The 18,878-nt window shown below is 31.5% G+C and overlaps 1 protein-coding gene across 1 annotated transcript; it reads right to left on the reverse strand.

Annotated features, from left to right (window-relative positions):
* Positions 1-16,278: 16,278 nt before the first annotated feature.
* LOC145118748 (ricin B-like lectin R40G3) lies at positions 16,279-17,543 on the reverse strand. The gene is made up of 4 exons (XM_079054431.1): positions 17,221-17,543; positions 17,019-17,141; positions 16,605-16,824; positions 16,279-16,516 (listed from the first exon to the last, which is right to left on the reverse strand). Coding segments are annotated over exons 1-4 (609 nt in total). The 5' UTR covers positions 17,485-17,543; the 3' UTR covers positions 16,279-16,514.
* Positions 17,544-18,878: the final 1,335 nt, after the last annotated feature.

The following is an 18,878-nucleotide window of genomic DNA, read 5'->3' on the forward strand; positions in this document are numbered from 1 at the left end:
ATTCTCCACTACTTGCTTAAACTCTTTGAACTTTTCAAAAGTTTCTGACTTATGCTTGATTAAGTAGATATACCCATATCTGCTATAATCATCGGTAAAAGTCACATAGAAGCGGTTCGCATCCCTTGTGGTGGATCTAAAGGGCCTACATACATCGGTATGTATGAGATCCAATAAACCCTCACCCCTTTCACAAGTACCAGTGAAGGGTGACTTGGTCATCTTTCCAAGTAAAAAAGATTTGCACGTGTCATCATCCCTAAGGTCGAATGACTCCAACACTCCATCCTTTTGGAGTTGGGCTATGTGCTTCTTGTTTACATGTCCAAGACGACAATGCCACAAGCATGCTTTGTCCAAACCATTGGAAGAATCGATATGCAACACATTATTTCCTAAGTTGTCTACAACCATCACAGTTTCATATATTCCATTACAAGGAAATGCTTCAAAATAGAAAGTACCATTAAAGAAAGCATTAATAGAACCATTTTTATTATTAAACGAAAATCTAAAACCTTGTTTATACAAACCATGAAAAGAAATAATGTTTCGTGTCATTTCTGACGAGTAGCAACAATTATTCAAATCTAAACATAACCCACTACTAAGAACTAAAGCGTAAACTCCAATCTTGGTGACAGGCGACACTTTCCTATTCCCCATGATCAAGTTTATCTTCCCATGCTCCACATCCCTACTTCTTCTAAGACCCTGCAAATCAGAACAAATATGAAAACCACATCTTGTATCGAGGACCCAAGACATTGCATGTGATGAGTTATTAGATTGAATAGTATAAATACCTGCGAAGGATGGCTTTATCTTCTCATCCTTGATATCTTGCAGATACTTCGGGCAGCTTCGTTTCCAATGCCCTTTGTCGTGGCAGTGGAAGCACTCTGCATCCTTCGGGTTGGAAGAGGGAGCAACAGGGCCAGCTTTGGTTCCACTAGAAGAGGTACCATCGTGAGACTTTCCCTTGTGGCTCTTAGAAGGAGCCTTCCTCTTCTTTCCTTTCCCTTGCCCAATAGCCAAGATAGGGGCAGCAACAGTAGGAGTTGATGCAGTAGATTTTCCTTTTAGACTACTCTCAGTAGTCTTTAGCAGGCCTTGAAGCTTGCTTAGAGTGACTTCCTCCTTGTTCATATGATAAGTCATACGAAACTGATCATAACAAGGAGGCAAAGAATGTAGAATGATATCTATGGCCAACTCCTCGTCGAATTTCACATTCAACTTTAGCAGACGATCCACAAACCTTCACATTTTCTGCAAGTGGGCTGTGATGGACTCTCCATCCTTCATTATGGTAGTGATCATTGCAGCGATGATCTCTTACCTTTCCTGCCTAGCACTTTGATGGTACCTTTCCATCAAATCTTGGTGCATCTCATATAGATAATAGTTCTTGTAGGACTTTTGGAGTTCAGCAATAATTGTCGCGAGCATGATGCAATGAACCTTCGTAGCATCTCGCTCATGAATTTCGTACGCAACAATTTGCTCGGGAGTAGCAGTTTTTGGGTTGATCTCCTTCAGCTCCTTATCGAGAACATACTCTTTGTCCTCGTAGCGGGTGACCATGCGAATGTTGTGGATCTAATCGTTAAAGTTGGACCCATCGAATATCACCCTCCCACACAAGTTCATGGGTGAGAATGAGCCAGAAGGGGTCGAGCCAGAAGCGTTGTTGTTGTTAGAAGTAGACATCTGAAATAGAAAAGGAACAAAGTTTAGATTAGATAGGAATCCCTAATTAAACAACCAAAAGAGAAATTAGGGCTAGGACCCAAGACAATTATTTACAATTCAGAAGAGGGATGTCGTAATCTAATTGCAAATAATATGAAGGTTGGTAAATGACGATTTACCAATTTCCACCATGAAAAACGAAAAAGGATTTTAAGTTTTAAATGAATTAAAATTCCTAGATTTTTTTTAGATTCATTGAAATTTTCAATGGCATATTTAAATCTCGATTATGCCCTTCAAGTTTGTGACTGGGATACCGAGGATCACAAACAAGGTGTGAATAACCATGAAAATATACTTGGCACTCTCAATGTCATTTACCTCGCAATCAATGTGTCGGTTAACCACACACGCTCCATTGATCTATGATAAACATCGAGCTACCCTTTGCCACCTTTGCTAGTCCCAAATTAGTGTGTCGGTTAACCACACACGCTCCACTAACAACTTGGCAAGGTGCAAAGTGTAGTTTCATGGAATAGCATACATTTTACAATTTTTCATAAAGCAACTAAGATTGGGAATTTATAAGAAAACATTTAGTTACTTTATTAAATCATTATACTTATTAATGAGGAAATTGTTGCCCTATCCTACCCGTTCGGCTAACGACCCTCCACCAATCAAGGAAGCGGTGGGTGAGAGTGGACACCGATTAAACCACCATTTTATAGGCAGTAACCTTATACCCCCTTATAGACCGGCTTCGTGAATGAGGCCTACTAACGGTAAGACTAGCTTATCTTATATATATATATATATATATATATATATATATATATATATATATATATATATATATATATATATATATATATAATTATTAATCTTATAATATTATAATAGTATAAGGGTTGAATTTTAAACTTGTAAAATTATAGGGTTTAGAATTTAAATATTTCAAAATGAAAACTATTAATCAAAAATTTAAATTCCAAAACTTGAAGGCAAGTTTTAAAACTTTTCGAAACATCTTTTAGATCAAATTTGAAAATTAATTAAATAATCATATTATTAATCTTTATCACATAATATGACATAATCTTTAATTTCAAGGCAAGATAATTCAAATCAAAAATACAAATAATTAATTTTATCTTATAAACAAGTAATTATCTTATTTATTGACAATTATCTTTCAATTGTATTAGGATAATCAATACTATATTAAAAAAATAGAATTTTATCAGTCAAAAACGTTTTTGATAATTATCCCAATTAAATTCTGGCCAAAATCCCAAAAAATCTGCCAATAGACGAGTCGACTCGCCGAGTCACTGATCTGGACTCGTCGATTTCATCAGGTAACTCAACGAGTTCATCAGGCAGAGGCAAACTTTTCGACTTTTGAGCTTTGAACAATTTAGCTATGCATCAAATATAAAAGAAAAACGACCTAGGCTCTGATACCACTGTTGGGTTTTGAGCAAAACATCAATCCTATGGTGCACATGCAAACCCTAAACCTTTGGATCTAGGTTTTTCTAATTGTACATGCAATAATCATCCAAAGCTCATAAACCCTAATTCTAGCATACAAAATTGAAATCAACATAAATAAATAATTAAGAATGTTACCTTTGATTGTAGCATGATAACCTTGAGCTTTTGAGAACCTAGCACCTCAAATGTGATGTCTCTAATGGATCACAAACACAAAAAGCAATTAGAGAATCTTTGAGAGCGATGGAGGAGGATCAAAAGTCGGTTGGCTATCCTTCTTAGGCTTCAATGGCCAATTTTGGCTATCCCAAGGGTTCCTTATATAGCTGAGTAGTTAGGGTGTCAGTCAAACCCCTAATCCAGTTGCTTAGTCCTTAAGTAGCCCAAAAGATCCTTCCAGAAGGCCCCTTGGACGATTTCAATGTGGACTCCTACATAGAATTCGTCCATTGCTTCCTTATAGATCCTAAGCCTAACTTTGTAACTATCCTATAATTACAGTATCAGTCCCCTTGATTTAATTAATCTCTTTTGACCACAAAATTAATTCTTGACCAATAATAATTAAACAATATGATTCTTCTTTTAATATATTATTCATATAATATATTAATAAACCATAATAACCTCTTTCTCCATTATTCATCCAGTCAAGTTGCTTTGGTGAAGGCAACCCAAAAGGACCATGCTACAATCGGGTCAAGTACATACCAAATATAGTTGTGGGCTTAGACACCTAATCCAACAATAAGCCCTAAAACTCCCTAGGAAGAGATCTATCACAAGAGATGCTCAAGATGGTAGCTTTTTACCTCCAAACTGAAGCTAGCACAGAGAAACACTTGACCACAAGCCTCTTCTCGTTCCAAGGCTTGATGTTCTTCACTATTCTTCCAAAAATGCACTTGAACACAATATCTTTAGCCTTTCTCTCTCTCACAACGACTACAACTTGTCTAGAATATCTCTCAGTGTGTCTAAATAATCAGGGAGGTGGAAATGAGGGATTAAGGTCCTTTAAATAGGGTGCAAGCCCTTCAATTAGGGTTTTCTCAACACATACTCAACTCATCGAGTCCAGCCCTTCGACTCGACGAGTAGGCTTCATAACTCGCGCGACCAGCTCAGCACCTACACGACGAGTCAGGACTAACCAACTCGTCGAGTAGGTCTTACAATGTGCATTATAACTCTCAAGTTTCACATCCAGGATTCGGGGTGTTATAAGGACTTACGCGGGGCGTAATGTTCAGGTCCAGAAAATCAATTTTTGACTTAACCACTTCAGCCCAAAGCATCCAAACCTCAGGGAAGCTTCGTTACAAGCTCCTAACTGATAAAGTTGGTGACTTTATCAGTTTGCATGTCTTAATGGGACCCAACTTCCAAAATAACCATTAAGATTCTCTTAAATCCTCTTAACACATGCATGAAGAAGTCTAGACGACCAAGTTCTCATTTTTATGAATCAAGGCAACCCAATACACTTAAAAGAACAGGAGATTTGCTCTGGAGTTGAAAAAACTCATAAAGTTCCAATCTTGGGACATAAAACCCTAATAATGGACCCAAAACAAGAACTAGCACAACAATGAGCAAGTTTCAAACTTTATACCTCTGGAAGAGGCACCAACAATGGTAGAAATCAGATCCACAAGCTAGAAGCACAAGTTATCCTCTTGCAAGACTCCTTCACCAAGAGCTTCATAAAAAACACTCAAATGAGCCACCACACTCACACAAGCCATGGAAACGAGATTAGGGTTTTGTGAGGAGTTGGAGGCTGGAAAGAGTGGCTAAAAATGAGGCCATCATATTCCTTCAATAGGGTCACCTCAAAATATTAGGGTTTACATTCTCTGCCTAGTACACCCAGCGTACCCTCTAGTACGCCCAACGTACTAGGTGGTCTACACGTCCATGTTATGCACATAAGTACATTGAGCGTACACATACGTACGCCCTGCGTACTCATTTGCCACCCATTTCTCAATAAGGACTAAACTTGCCAAAACTTCAAACTATCATAGCTTCTTCGTTATAAATCTGTTTCCAACGAACCTCATATCCACAGAAAGGTGGCGAGAAGCCCTACGCTTCTAGTAACTCGTCGCAGCCTCAAGGATTCCTCATGCCCGGGTTGCAGCCCACGAACCCTAAATCACAGACGTCCGAAACAGGATGTTACATTATAGAGTTTTCATATTCGTTCCAACATATTTCTGATTTTCGCACCATCACATTTATGCGTTGGTCAAATTACTAAAGCAAAACTGTCATATTTATGTGTAGGTATTGTGAAAATGCTATATGCTCTATGGAAGTAGGCCGACTTCTGATGTTGAAATTTATCCCCTGATAGTGGATCTTGATTCATACGTAAGTGAAAATATGGATCAATTGGTGGAGTTAATTAAGCTAGTGTGTCCCCCTTCTATTTCTCCTTCTCCGGAGCAAACTATATCTAATGAATGAAAGAAAAAAGAACTATACAAGACATTATGTTGGTATTGTATCAATTATCACATATTTATCCTAACTTAGGTGTCTAATTGGCAACCAAATGCAGTTTTTGATAGCAATCCGACTTGATTAGCTTCGAGTTTAATCACAAGTTTCTTTCTTTTTAAGGTTATGCGGTATGCAATATGCTTACATCATATGAAGAGGAAAATAATACGATTGTGTGATTGGTAGTGCTCTAGATCTTAGATTAAATTTAAGGTATAAGTATTTGTTAGGGGAAAAATAGCTCTGCAAGTGGGTCACCTATTAAACTATGTAAGTTTATGTGCATGAATACCTCTGCAAACCATATCTTTGTTGTATCCTGTATAAATTAAGTTGGGTGACGATGGTCCTATCTTATGTTGTGGTTGGTATATACACCTTCAAAGATGCATATGTGTATGCTATTTAGTTGTTTTTTTATTTTAACCAAATTTTTGTGGGTCTTGATTGTTCAGGTAACATCCATTCAGAATTGAAAACCATTTATGAAGGAAATGATGATAAGTTATATGATTTTTAAAGGATCAATGGATAAAGATGCAAAATGGTATGTTTTATTTACTTTTATTACCTTTATCATATGATTTTACCTTCTGAAATTAAATTAATGGTAGAAAAGTTTTTAGCTATCTTATTTGGTAAAACAATACACTTTTATATGTTCACTGTTCACAGTTGAGAAATACAGGTATATATAAAGGATTATTGAAGATACCCATTATTAATGATGAGGAATCATAGTTAGGGGTCATATTTTACCTTTTTTTCCTGCCTTTTTGTTGAATACTGAAGTTTTTTTTTTTACTAACAATTGTTAATAAAAATAATTCTTTATTTGGGTTTTAAGAAGGATATTTTATCCATTTAAACAAAGGAGATAGTATTGGAATTGAATTTTATGACCGAATATGCCCATGTTGTATATTTTTTATAATGAAGATATGGATAGACTATTGCTACTAGTTTTTGATTTGATAGAAGGGGGAGGGGGTCATGGTAGTGGTAATTGGGTTGTCATGGGAATTTTGGCAGCTGACATCTTTATCAGGCAATGTAAGCATGTATTTACTCCTTATATATCCTCATTCATAAATTCTTTTTTGTGGGTATTACATGTAACATAGTTTCTTTTTAATGTTGTAGGTCCTTGAGTATTATGGTGAAGTGAGCATGTTGTATATAAAAAGGGTGGATGCAAAATACAGAAGTTGGGCATTTTTTATTAGTTTTAGGGGTAAATTCAACATTTTTTTGTTTATTATGGCATCCTACTTTTCTTTTTTTATTGCATCACTGTAGTTTTAATATCTTCTTTTTAGGACATTGTACTATGAAAATTCACAATTATAAGTTCATAACAATGAAAATTATTTTGTAATTTTGTATTTGGATAATGTTGTTATAATTGTGTAGATTTATAATCTACAATTTTGCAATATGACGAAATCAAAGTATGTGTTATAATAAACAAGTGTATATGATAGTAGATTGTTATTTCTTGTATTCTTTGAGGGCTTATGTAAAAAATAGCACTTTCATCGTCCATTTAACATTGTATTTTTTTTACTTTTTCCTATTTTCCGTTTTTCTTATCAACGTTGTCATAATGTTGTGAAACTTTTACTCAGTTATAGCATAGTACTTTCATTTTTTTAATATTAGAACATTGTATTTCAAAAATAATCCACCCATCTGTTTTGTATTTGGATGAGATTGCTATATTTAGGCTGATTTTCTCAAAGTACTATGTTGTAATAGGACAAAACGAAAGTACGTTACTATTTATATGTACATTGTATAAAATCTAAACTTTTCATTTTAAATTCTTATTGATTTCGTTTGTGCTAGCATGACTGTAAATGTTTAGATGTAGCAAACTATTTGCGCTGAAGAACTAATCACCTCTAGAAATTAATTTCTGAAAAAACTATTTGTATCTGTCGCTTGACGTATGTAAACGGCTAGTATATATATATATATATATATATATATATATATATATATATATATATATATATATATATATATATATATATATATATATATATATATATATATATATGATTTAATGATTATGATTAATGTTTAAAAGACATAAATGATAATTTAAAATACAAATAGTTTTGCTTTTAGATAACGTATTTGCTTGTAACGAATTTTAATACTAACTCTTATGAATTGTCTAACATCATGAATATGATTATTGTTTAAAATCGTACCTAGATTATTAGGTTTGTAAGAATCTTTGAGATTTTGCTCAGAATTATTTATAGATTCTTGGATTTGTTGTATTTTTAAAAGAATATCTCTATTAGGAATACAATTCATCAAGATTTTGTTAGACATAATTAAATAATTCAAGCATGAATTTGATTAATTTGATTATTAAAAACGAGTACTATTTTAACAAAAATTTCAAATCTTGTAGAATTAATAGTTAGAACAACTCGAAATGAAACTATCATCGTCAATAAAAGCAATACAACAATTGAATAAATATTTTAGATAATACCTTCTTGAACTAAGCTTGAATTACAATCAGTACATACTTCTGGAGAAAGAATTATCTGAAAATCTAGAGACTTTGAACATCTGCTAGTAGAAAGAGAGACTCTTGGAGATTTTTTAGACATAGGATGAACATATTTTAGAGAATGAATATTTTTGCTTGCTTTGTTCTACTAACACATGATGTCTATTTATATTCCTCTTGAAGTCTTCAAAACCTTGAAATCTTGTAGTGAAATCTTTCTGTATGATTCAATGGCCAATCAATTATTTGTAAGTGGTTGTCACTTTCATCTTTTGAAGAAATTGTCTTTTGTAATCAGTAAATATCACCTTTTGATAAAGCATATCATCATAGAGCATCTTCTAAAGTTTTTTGTCTTCATATTATCCATTATGGAGCATCTTGTAAAGTTTTTTGTCTTCATATTATTATTGCTGATAAGACTAAATAATTTTGATAATAACTTTGATAATATTTGTTTTATACACTATAAATACATATAGTGTATAATTACACAGTATATACACACTCGTATTTGAAAATAATGGATTTGATAAATAGAAGAAACGAAATACCCTACATTGAAGGTATTACACCAAATTTAAGAATTTCTTATTCTTCATAAGGATCATCAAAAGGGTCTTGAGCGTCTTGAAATAAACCATTCTTTATAGATTTTGGAGAATCGTCAGAAACTGATGGAGTTTGGCGAATTTCTTGAAGTAAGTTTTGAAGTTCTTCAGGAGAAGAGGTAGCAGCATCTTTAATTCTTGAAATTAAATCCACATCACTTTGAGGAAGACTTTTGATAAAAGTGGCTTCAACCTCCGGTTTTTGAATATATATTTCTTGATAATATTTAATTACTGCTTGTTCACTGGCTTGAGAAATCTTAATTTTATCCCACCATTTTGAGTGAAATTGTCGATTAAGCCAGGGAGGAGAGGTATCCTTTGCTTCTTGATAATGAAAAGTCCAAGACATTATCCATGGAACTCTGAATATCATAGTGAATTGTAGCATATATTCAAATTCTGGAATTTGTTGAATAAACAATTCCTTAAATTTGAGATATCCATCGTAAATTTCTTTTGGTAAACAATTTGGAAGAATTCCCATATATTTATACCAATTGATAAACCATCTTGGGTATTCACAATTGAAGTTTAAATCAAAGAAGATAAACCATGCGTGTGAATAATTTCGAATAAAGAACGCCTTAGTCCAGGCATCTTGATAATCATAGTAAGAAAATCTGGGATAAGCAGGATAACTTATAAGAGGTTTTTCAGAATAAAGGTTTGGAACCCAACTTTCTGGAGAAATGATTTTGATGATGTGAGCTTTGCTAAAATCAATGTTTCCTTCTTTTGAATTAGAACGATGAACAAAATTGACCGAACCAGATTCTTGCAAAATAGCTTGATAATATTCTCGAGTTTTATATGAATCAACATAAAAGGTTTTCCCTTGACCAAAAAGATGATTTGTGAGAATATGAAAACCTTGATGTAACTTATGGATTTGAAAATCTTCAAGAATTTGAACTCTTAAGAAATTTGGATTAAGAACATAAGGAGTTTTTGTAGGAGGGCTAGGAGTCACAGAATTTTGAGTTTGAGGAGTAAAAGGTCTTACAAAAAGGCTTATCGTGTTTGTTGAAGTAACTTTTGAAGTAACAAGTTTTGATTGAAGGATATTAGAATAAAGTTGTGAATTCTTAGAAGTAGGGGTTAAAGGAGAAAAATGATTTTGATTTTGAAATGGAACAAGCTTTTGATAGACGGGTTTCTTGTCATCATGTTTGGAAGAGGACGATGAACTCATTTTCCCTGCAAAAATTCTCGAGAAAGAAAGTCAGGAAGCGAATTATTTTCGCCTTTTATGAATTCTATTTCGAAATCAAAGTTACCTAAAAGGGCTTGCCATCGAGCAAAAATTTGTTTGGAAATAATATTTTTCACATCCTTTTCTAAAATAGTTTTTGCAGATTGACAATCTATTCTTAGTAAAAAAACTTTTCATAAATAAATCATCTTCAAATTTTTTAATACATAAAACAATGCTTAAAATTTCTTTTTTGACAGTTGAATAATTTTTTTGTGTATCATTCCATGCACCAGAGTAATATCGAACCAATTGTTCTTCTTTTGAATTAACAAATTTTTGTTTTAGAATTCCTCCGAATCCAATATCACTAGCATCGGTTTCAACTATGATATTGACATTGGGATGAGGTAAATTTAAACATGGCAAAGTAGGAACCTTTTGTTTTATATATTTAATTATATCTGTATGTTTTTGAGTCCGTGGTTCAGGATTATCTTTTAATCTGTTATAAAGTGGTTTACATATAATCCTTAAATCTTTGAAAAAATCATGGATATAATTTAAGCATCCTAAAAATCTTTGAAGTTGCTTTTTATCCTTAATTTCATCAGGAAATTTAGTAGAAAACTGCAAACTTCTTGTAATAGGTCTTATAGTGTTTTTGACAATATCATGCCCTAAAAAACGAATTTCATCTTTAAATAAATGCATTTTTGCTGCAGAGACAGCTAAACCATTTTGATAAATTAAATCATAAAATTGATTTAAATGTTTGAAATGTTGATCAATTGATTTTGAAAAAATTAGGACATCGTCAATATAAGCAAAAGCAAAACTACTTATAGGAATTATGATATCATTCATAATATTTTGGAATTCAGAAGGGGCATTTTTAATCCAAAAGGCATTACATTCCATTCAAAATGCCCGAAGGGAACATTAAAACCAGTTTTGTATTTATCTTCCTCATGAAGTTGTATTTGCCAAAATCCTGATTTCATATCAAACTTTGAAAATATATTGGAATCATAAAGTTTTTTTAGCAAATCCCGTTTATTAGGAATAGGATAACGAATCCATTCTAAAACTTTGTTTAAAGGTTTATAATTGATAACTAGTCTTGGTGATCCTTTTTCTACTTCTGCGGCATTCATAACATTAAATCTTGAATTTCATTTTTACAATGACTTTCTAGTTCACTATTCATGTGAATGGCTCTAGATTTTGAAGGAATACCCTTTTCATCAAAAAATTTTATATACGGTAATTTTACAATATGTTGTTTTCTATTCCAAAAGGCATTAGGAATATTAGAACAGACATTTTTTTCAAATTTTAATTTTAAACCTATTATTTTATTTTGAATATTATTGTCATTTAATTGATTAGTTATTCGAACATTATTTATTTCGTTAATAAGATATTTAGCTTGTTGTGTTTTATAATTAAGGACATTAATTGTTGAATATAGAGGAGGTTCACAAAATTTAAATATAATTTCTTTTCCAAAAACATTGGTTCTTATACCATCATCATGAACCATAAAAGGATATAGTTTTGTAATAAAAGGTGTTCCTAGAATTAAAGGAGAAGATAGATCTTTTACTAAAATTAGGTGAGTTTTATAACAGTAATCTTGGTTATTACAAATATGAACATCGGAAACTTTGTAATTTACAATTAATTTTGTACCTCCGGCACCAGTAAGTCTAGATGCAGTTTTTTCATAGAATTGTGTAGGAAAAATTCTTTCTTGAATACAATTCATATCAGCACTACTATCAATTAAAGTAGTTGGTTGATTTAAAATTATCCTTGACTTAAGTAATTTGAGTGTTCCATTTTTGAGAAAGTTGATTATTTATAATTTTTCCAATAGTTACATTTTCAATTTTATTTTCTTCTTCTTTATTAATTTCTATATTTTTGTTTTTAAAAATAGAAGGTTTTTCTTTTTCTAAAATTAAAATTTTATTTTTTATTTCTTTTATCTCTTGTTTTACTATTTTTAATTCTTCTTGAAGTTCTTGCATAGAGATTGGCTTTGCTTCAGTAAATCTTTCATATATATTTTTTAAATTAAAATTTTCATTATTATCAGGAGTTATGTTATTAGTTTTATTAAGCATCTGCTTTATTAATAATTTTTGGATATTTTTATCTTTTATAGAATCAAGAGAGTTTAAAAGATCTTTATCATCTTGTGAAAGAACGTTAATAGAACTACTAGTAATTACATTGATTAAATTTTTACAATGACATTTACTAATACATTCGCAAACATCAGAATCTTCTGAACTTGAAGTAGTATTTTCGAGAATATTTAAATCATTTGTTTGAAAATCAGAAATACTTTGATCGGAATCTGAATCAGTATTTAAAATAATTTTTCTTATTTGTTCTTTTAAATCATCAGAAACATTTAAATCATTTATTTTTGTCTTAGCATAACAATTTTTAGCTGTATGACCATTACGCCCACATTTATGACAAATAATAATGTCTTTTGATTTTCTCTTAGATTTTTTATAATTTGGTTTATAAGGTTTTTTGGATTTTGACGCATAATCTTGGCATTTTTTATAATTTTCTGGAAGATTATAATTCTTTTTTCTGAAATATTTTGAAGGTCTTTTCTTATATACTTTAGATTTTGAAGTAGACGGACCATTCAAGGGCTGATAACCATATTGTTGGCAAAAATTTCCCAATTCATTTTTACTGTTAATTCTATCTTTTTTGAGCTTTTCTTTAAACCTAAGATCAGCACAAACTGCTAATCCTTCTTTATTAATGTAGTTTATTAGATCTCCATAAGTTAAATTTTGATAAGGGATGGTATTATTAAGACTTTCTCTTAATTTTTGTCTAACTCTTTCAGCAAAGAGTTTTGGAAGGCCAGCAATAAAACGTTCTTTCCAATAAGACTCTTTACAATCAGGTCTTGAAAAAACTTTAACAAGATAATTATCTTTATACCATCTAAAATCAGTAAGTTTTCTGCAATGTAAATTCATTAAAATTTCTGAAGTTTTTTCTTGAAAAGTAGTAGGATCTCCTACAAAGTTTTTGATAATAGCAAAAATTAAAGTGTTAACCATATCATCTTCAAACGTTTGTATTTGTTGATTATTTTCTTGTTTTATAATAGTTTTCTTAGCAGATAAAATATAATCTTTTTCTTCTTGTGAAATATAGAAATCCCACCATCCTTTGAGACTACCGGTAAAACCGGAAGTAATAATATTAACAATTTGAAGTTGAGTATTATTATGAGCTTTATAAGCATTAGCAGCCATAGTCATTTCTTGTACAATATTCATAATTTGATGTTCAGAATGGCCATCAACATTCCATTCATAAACAGAATTACCATCATATTGAGAACGATCAAATTGAGAAGTTCGTTCTTCTAGTTGAACATCTGGAAGAGAGGGTCTATTCCAATGATTTCTTATGGTTGGCTTTGGATTCTTTCCGAAAGAGCTTCGCTTTGATTGATGAATTTTATTAAGATTTGAAAAATCATTAGTGAGTTGACTAATATCATCATTTGAATTATCAAATTGTCGAGCAAGGGTTTCAAAATTTGTTTCACTATTAATATCACTATTTTCAGCTTCATCATTTGTAAGGGTATTAATACTGTTAGTGTTTGAGATATGGAGTTTTGAAAGTCTTTTTTCTAATTCGTTAATTAAATCCGTATTTCCTAGATTAAAATTACCATCGATTTGACAAGAAACAAAACTTATATTGCTAGTGCTTGCCATATCTTGCTTATTATCATTCTTGTTTTTGAAAAAATTTTCTTCAATTTTAACTAAATGCACGGTAATACTAGATAAGGTTTCGTTTGCATAATTATTTTGGTAAATGATTTTTTGAAGACCCTTTTCTGTAGTTAATTGATTTGGGGCTTGAACTAAAGGAGTCGCAATAAACATATCGTTAATAATAATTTCTCCTTTTGGTGAAAAATTAGCAATAATTTCTTTATTAGAAATAATATCTTTATATTTTTTCTCTAAAATGGGAGTGATAGAATTATTTTTAAATGGGTAATTTATTTTATGTTTATGGGCATAAATTAACTCAAACCATTGAAAAAAGGAGAATGAATTTTATTTGATAAAACATAATCTTCCCAAATGCCTAAATGGAGAAATCTTAAGTAGTATGAAAAATTTTCTTCGTGCCAAGCTCTTTTTTTATTATTGTAATCTTTGAAATACTCAATATTTTTTAAGTAATCAAAGTCAACTTGATATTCTATATTTGAGAAATTCATTTTAACAGGTTGTTTTTGTTAGGATTGAAGAAATATGTTTTATTGATTCTAAATTATGACTTCGTGATTTTTCGTATTTTTTTATTCCTATTGTTAGCCTAGAAATTTTTTCTATTTGTTTATTATATTCATTAGTATATGGAAGTATTTTGTATAAATTATAATCTTCATGAATTCTAGTTTCTTCTAAATGTTGAATGGTTTTGCATATATTAGAATTTATCTTCCAATGTCTTTTTAACATATTAGCCCAAAGCTTATTATTTTTTGAACAATTAATTTGTACTTTAGAACTCATATTTGTTGTTTAAAATTTTGGAGTTCATCAATAAAATCTGATTTAGTAGGACTAGGAAAACTATTTTCACTATTTTGGTCATCTTGATATAATGGTTTGGGAATAGAATTAGTATACTCAACAGTTTTTAGTTTTAAAGATCTTGACTTTGATAACGGAGATTTTGAAGAACTTGTTTCTGGGATAAAAGAAGTCGATAATCTGGATGATGAAATTTTTAAGGACAAAAAATTTATATCTACTGAACCATCATTATATTCTATAATATTTGAGATTTGTTTTGAAGAGTCTAGTGGTTTTTGATCGATAACATTTTGTAAATTCCAGTTACATGATTGAGTTATATCAGACCATTTTAACCTTTTTGGTGTGTGAACTTTGGTATGGTTAGTATTTGCTTCAAAAATAATTGTTTCATTTTTAGGACTCGATAAACGTGTTTTCGGTTCAAGTGTAGTTGTCATGGTTTTGTAACAAACACGATAAATTATTGCTAAAGGCTTTGTATCATCTTTAAATTCTAAATTTTTTGTTTCTACAGTTAACACTAAAGTATCTAAAATATTTTTATCAAATAACCCTACAGAAAAATTTAGATAACAATTGAAATAAATAGGTCCGTTAACAATATTTGTTTCAGCCATAGCTAAAATAGAATTTTGAAAATCTTTATGTCTCTTGTCTCTTAAAATAAGGAGAACCGGGGCATCTATTCCAAGTCTGAATAAAGGCTTGATAGCAATTTGGACTAAACCAACATGTAAAAATTTATATTTCATTCTATGTTCTAGAATAGATCGTGATGATAATAAATGTAAATTTTGTTGGTTTTGACCAATAGACAAAGTTTGTTCTGTCATTTTAATAGAATAACCTTGAAAATAGTCAAAAGTTCCTATTCTATATATTGTATTAACATTAGTTTTAGGTATTGTCCAATCATTCAAACTTTGTTCTATGTCATTAACAGTTTCTTCAATAGAATTTATTTGATTATCATAATCTTGTTCATTATCGACATTTTTACCAGGAATATATTTTTTAGATAGTATGCGTGAAAATTTACTCATATTTAAATAATTTTGCTTTAAAATTCTTTAAGAAAACTTACTTGTTTTAATAACGATGAACAGAGGCAAATTGTCCCGACGATGATTGTGGTCCGGCACCGCGACTTACGTCCTTATCTGCGCGTTTTACGCTAATCCAACCAATCACTGGTCTTGTCTCTGAGTCATACTTATTAAAACGTGTAAATTTCTTAGAGAATATTAAACCCAAATTAAATAAATATGAAATAAATATATCATACATAATCACCCCAAAAAATTTTCTTTGGCTCTATACCATAATGTTTAATGGTTATATATATATATATATATATATATATATATATATATATATATATATATATATATTCGATGGATTTAAAACATAAAAGGATCCTTGGTGTAGTGGTTAAGGCGCTAATGTTGCTTTCTTGAGTTTCCCGGTTTCGGGATAACTTATATATTTCGGTCTCTAATCAGTTTAGTCGGACTTGTAAGGACGAAAAGTTACCACCAAAATCTTTTTCTTGTTGTGAATATACTGTTATTTTCCTCAAATTTCAATTACTTAATTGGTATAGAAGAAAAATACACCAATAAAATTTATTCTCATTCATACATCTATGTATAAAAAGCAACACGAACCATGTGTACATTGTCCAATACGAACTAGTGGTGGTATTGAGCCGTGTAACGGTCCGATTGTCGTGCTATTTAAATACATGAACATATTATTTAAACACAACATTATTCAAACATACATATCAACATCACCATGAACATAGCACGCCATGTTTCTAGTCATGGGAACTCCAGACCACCATATCCTGCACAAATAGAGATCATAATTAAGATCACAACATTGAATAGTAGTCATTTGCTTTTATTCGTGACAGTTTGTGTTGAGGAACTTACAAAAAGGGGCAGTCGTCCACCTCTGGTTATCACCTTTAGTCCACTCCCAACAAAGAATTTTGGTGCCATCATGAATACCAGTGTCACCGATAGATGCATCCACATTAAGCTTAATCTTGTTCACCATTCTTACTGAGTGAAAACCATCTCCCAAATCCTTGCTTTGTGTCCAAAGAACAGACTCATCAACCCTATCTGGGTTGAATTCCGTCAACTGAACCTGTAGAAGCAGTTTTCATCAAAGATCCAAAGAAATTTTACAAAAAGAACAAGCTTGATCAAACATGGGACATATACTCGATCTATAATCCATACTTATATACAATTTGACATTTTCAAAAGCATCATTGACCAATAGACATATGTGAGTGTTCATCGCTAATTGAAGCAATTTCAAGTTGGAGGACTACATACTGGTTTAGCGGCACCGGTAGCGTGCTTCAGAGCCTGTCCAGTAGCTTTATTGACCAGAGCAAAAGAAGGAAAACCTTCTTCATCTTTGACTTTGGTGCTAAGCTTCTCTTCCTTTATCCAATGCTGTGTAAAAAAAGTAAAAGGTCAACTAAACTGAATTCAGATAAGCTGATCTGAGAAGGAGGAAAGAGAGGGTATGTACCTGATGAGGATCGGAGGGGTTGGTGGGTGCAAGAACGGCTTCTCCATTACGGATGGTGAGTGAGTAATCAGTCTTGATCTTGCTGTAAAACCTAACAGTGGGTTTGTTGTCGGTGTACTTAGGGGTCTGATGAGAGACATGTTGGACAGCTGCAGGTTGTGATGAGGATTGGTGGTGGGTCTGGGCGGGAGCATGGTGGACTGCGACAGCAGGTTGCGGTGTTGATTGGTGGTGGCTGGGAGCATTGTTGTGGTGGTGATCCATTTTGTGAGATTTGATTGGGTTGTGTCTGTGTGTGTAATGTAAGGACTAAGAAAGTAAGGAGTTAGTTAAATAGAGAAAGAGGAGATGAAGGGGGTAGTTAGAAGATATTTGTTTTTTTTGGCCGGTGGAAGAAGTCGTGCCCATATTTAATTGTTTTTTTGTACAAAATGGCCACGTTAGTAAATTATTTTGTCTTGAATTGACAGTTTTGTTCAGAAAAGATATTAGAATTATCTCAAAATTGATGATTCAGAGGAATTGAAATGGTAGGGCCAAGTTTTAGTCGACTGAAAAAATATCATTTATTTTATTTATATATTAAAGAATTAACTACTACGGTTCTCGAATAGTATATATTTTATAATAAGTTAATTTTATTGGGCCATCGTTAGATAGTACAGTATGGGGCTATTTTAAAAAATGAAATCTGAATTTTGATATAATTTTCAATGAAGTTGTTTTTTATAAAATTATTTTTTCTGGAAAATTGGAAAAATACTATTTTGAACTGAATTCGAATGTCTTGAGGACTTTTCTTCAAAAAAAAATACAAGTCTTTTAAAAGGAAAAATGAGATTATAGCACTATTGTTTTAAAAGGTCATTCAATTTATATTTTGCGGTTTAGGAGATTAATCTCGAACGTTAGGTTTTATTTTAAAAGGTCATTAAAACAAAAACGAGAAGAAGACATCAGTTCACTGAAACCTAAATCCATCTTCATCTCCAAAATTAGACAACTATTTTCGTTTCAGACTCCCTGCAACACTATCATTATTGAAAATTACAAATTTGAAAACCATCTATCAAATCTTGTTCAACATCAAAATTCATATATAACGTCCCAAAATATAGAGTACATTTTTCACTTTTTGTATATAATAAAACCATCCAAATATCATTACATCAAAAGATAATCAGAGTATAAGTTTGAAGTTTCAATTAATTATCAGAGTAAAATCATAAAAACAGATAGTGCGGAAATCTTCAGTAGATGCGATGCAATCAAGTCGGGCTATTTCATTTGCTACCAGAAGTACCTAAAATATTTAAACTTAAACCATAAGCACAAATCTTAGTGTTTCCCAAGATATCACATATAACACAACAACAATGGGTCTGGCCCTAGGGGTATATTGATGGGTTTTCTGTGTTAAATTAAAACACAAACACAACATATTTATGTAGCGGAATCATAAAACTATTTTATGGGCATATGCAACCTAGAGATCTATGACATTTTTTCATTATAGCAACATACTAAGTAAAACCGATCTAATCAATTTATATGTAAGAGCAAATAAGACTAATAACATACCTTTTAGTTGTAATCGAATACACTTACTCCTTTGATATTCAATAGCTCATGGAAAGTAAGCGCCAGAAGCATGTCTC

The sequence above is a fragment of the Lactuca virosa genome, chromosome 6 (assembly GCF_052849685.1).
Source record: "Lactuca virosa cultivar CGN04683 chromosome 6, Lactuca_virosa_CGN04683_v6, whole genome shotgun sequence".
Taxonomy (NCBI): domain Eukaryota; kingdom Viridiplantae; phylum Streptophyta; class Magnoliopsida; order Asterales; family Asteraceae; genus Lactuca; species Lactuca virosa.

What these genes read in the sequence shown, in the direction of transcription:
- LOC145118748 (XM_079054431.1), bottom strand. Translation starts at nt 17,484, where the DNA reads ATGGATCACCACCACAACAATGCTCCCAGCCACCACCAATCAACACCG. An exon ending in ACCCCTCCGATCCTCATCAG is followed by an intron (nt 17,142 to 17,220) that starts GTACATACCCTC and finishes TTTTTTACACAG; the next exon opens with CATTGGATAAAGGAAGAGAA. An exon ending in CTACCGGTGCCGCTAAACCA is followed by an intron (nt 16,825 to 17,018) that starts GTATGTAGTCCT and finishes CTGCTTCTACAG; the next exon opens with GTTCAGTTGACGGAATTCAA.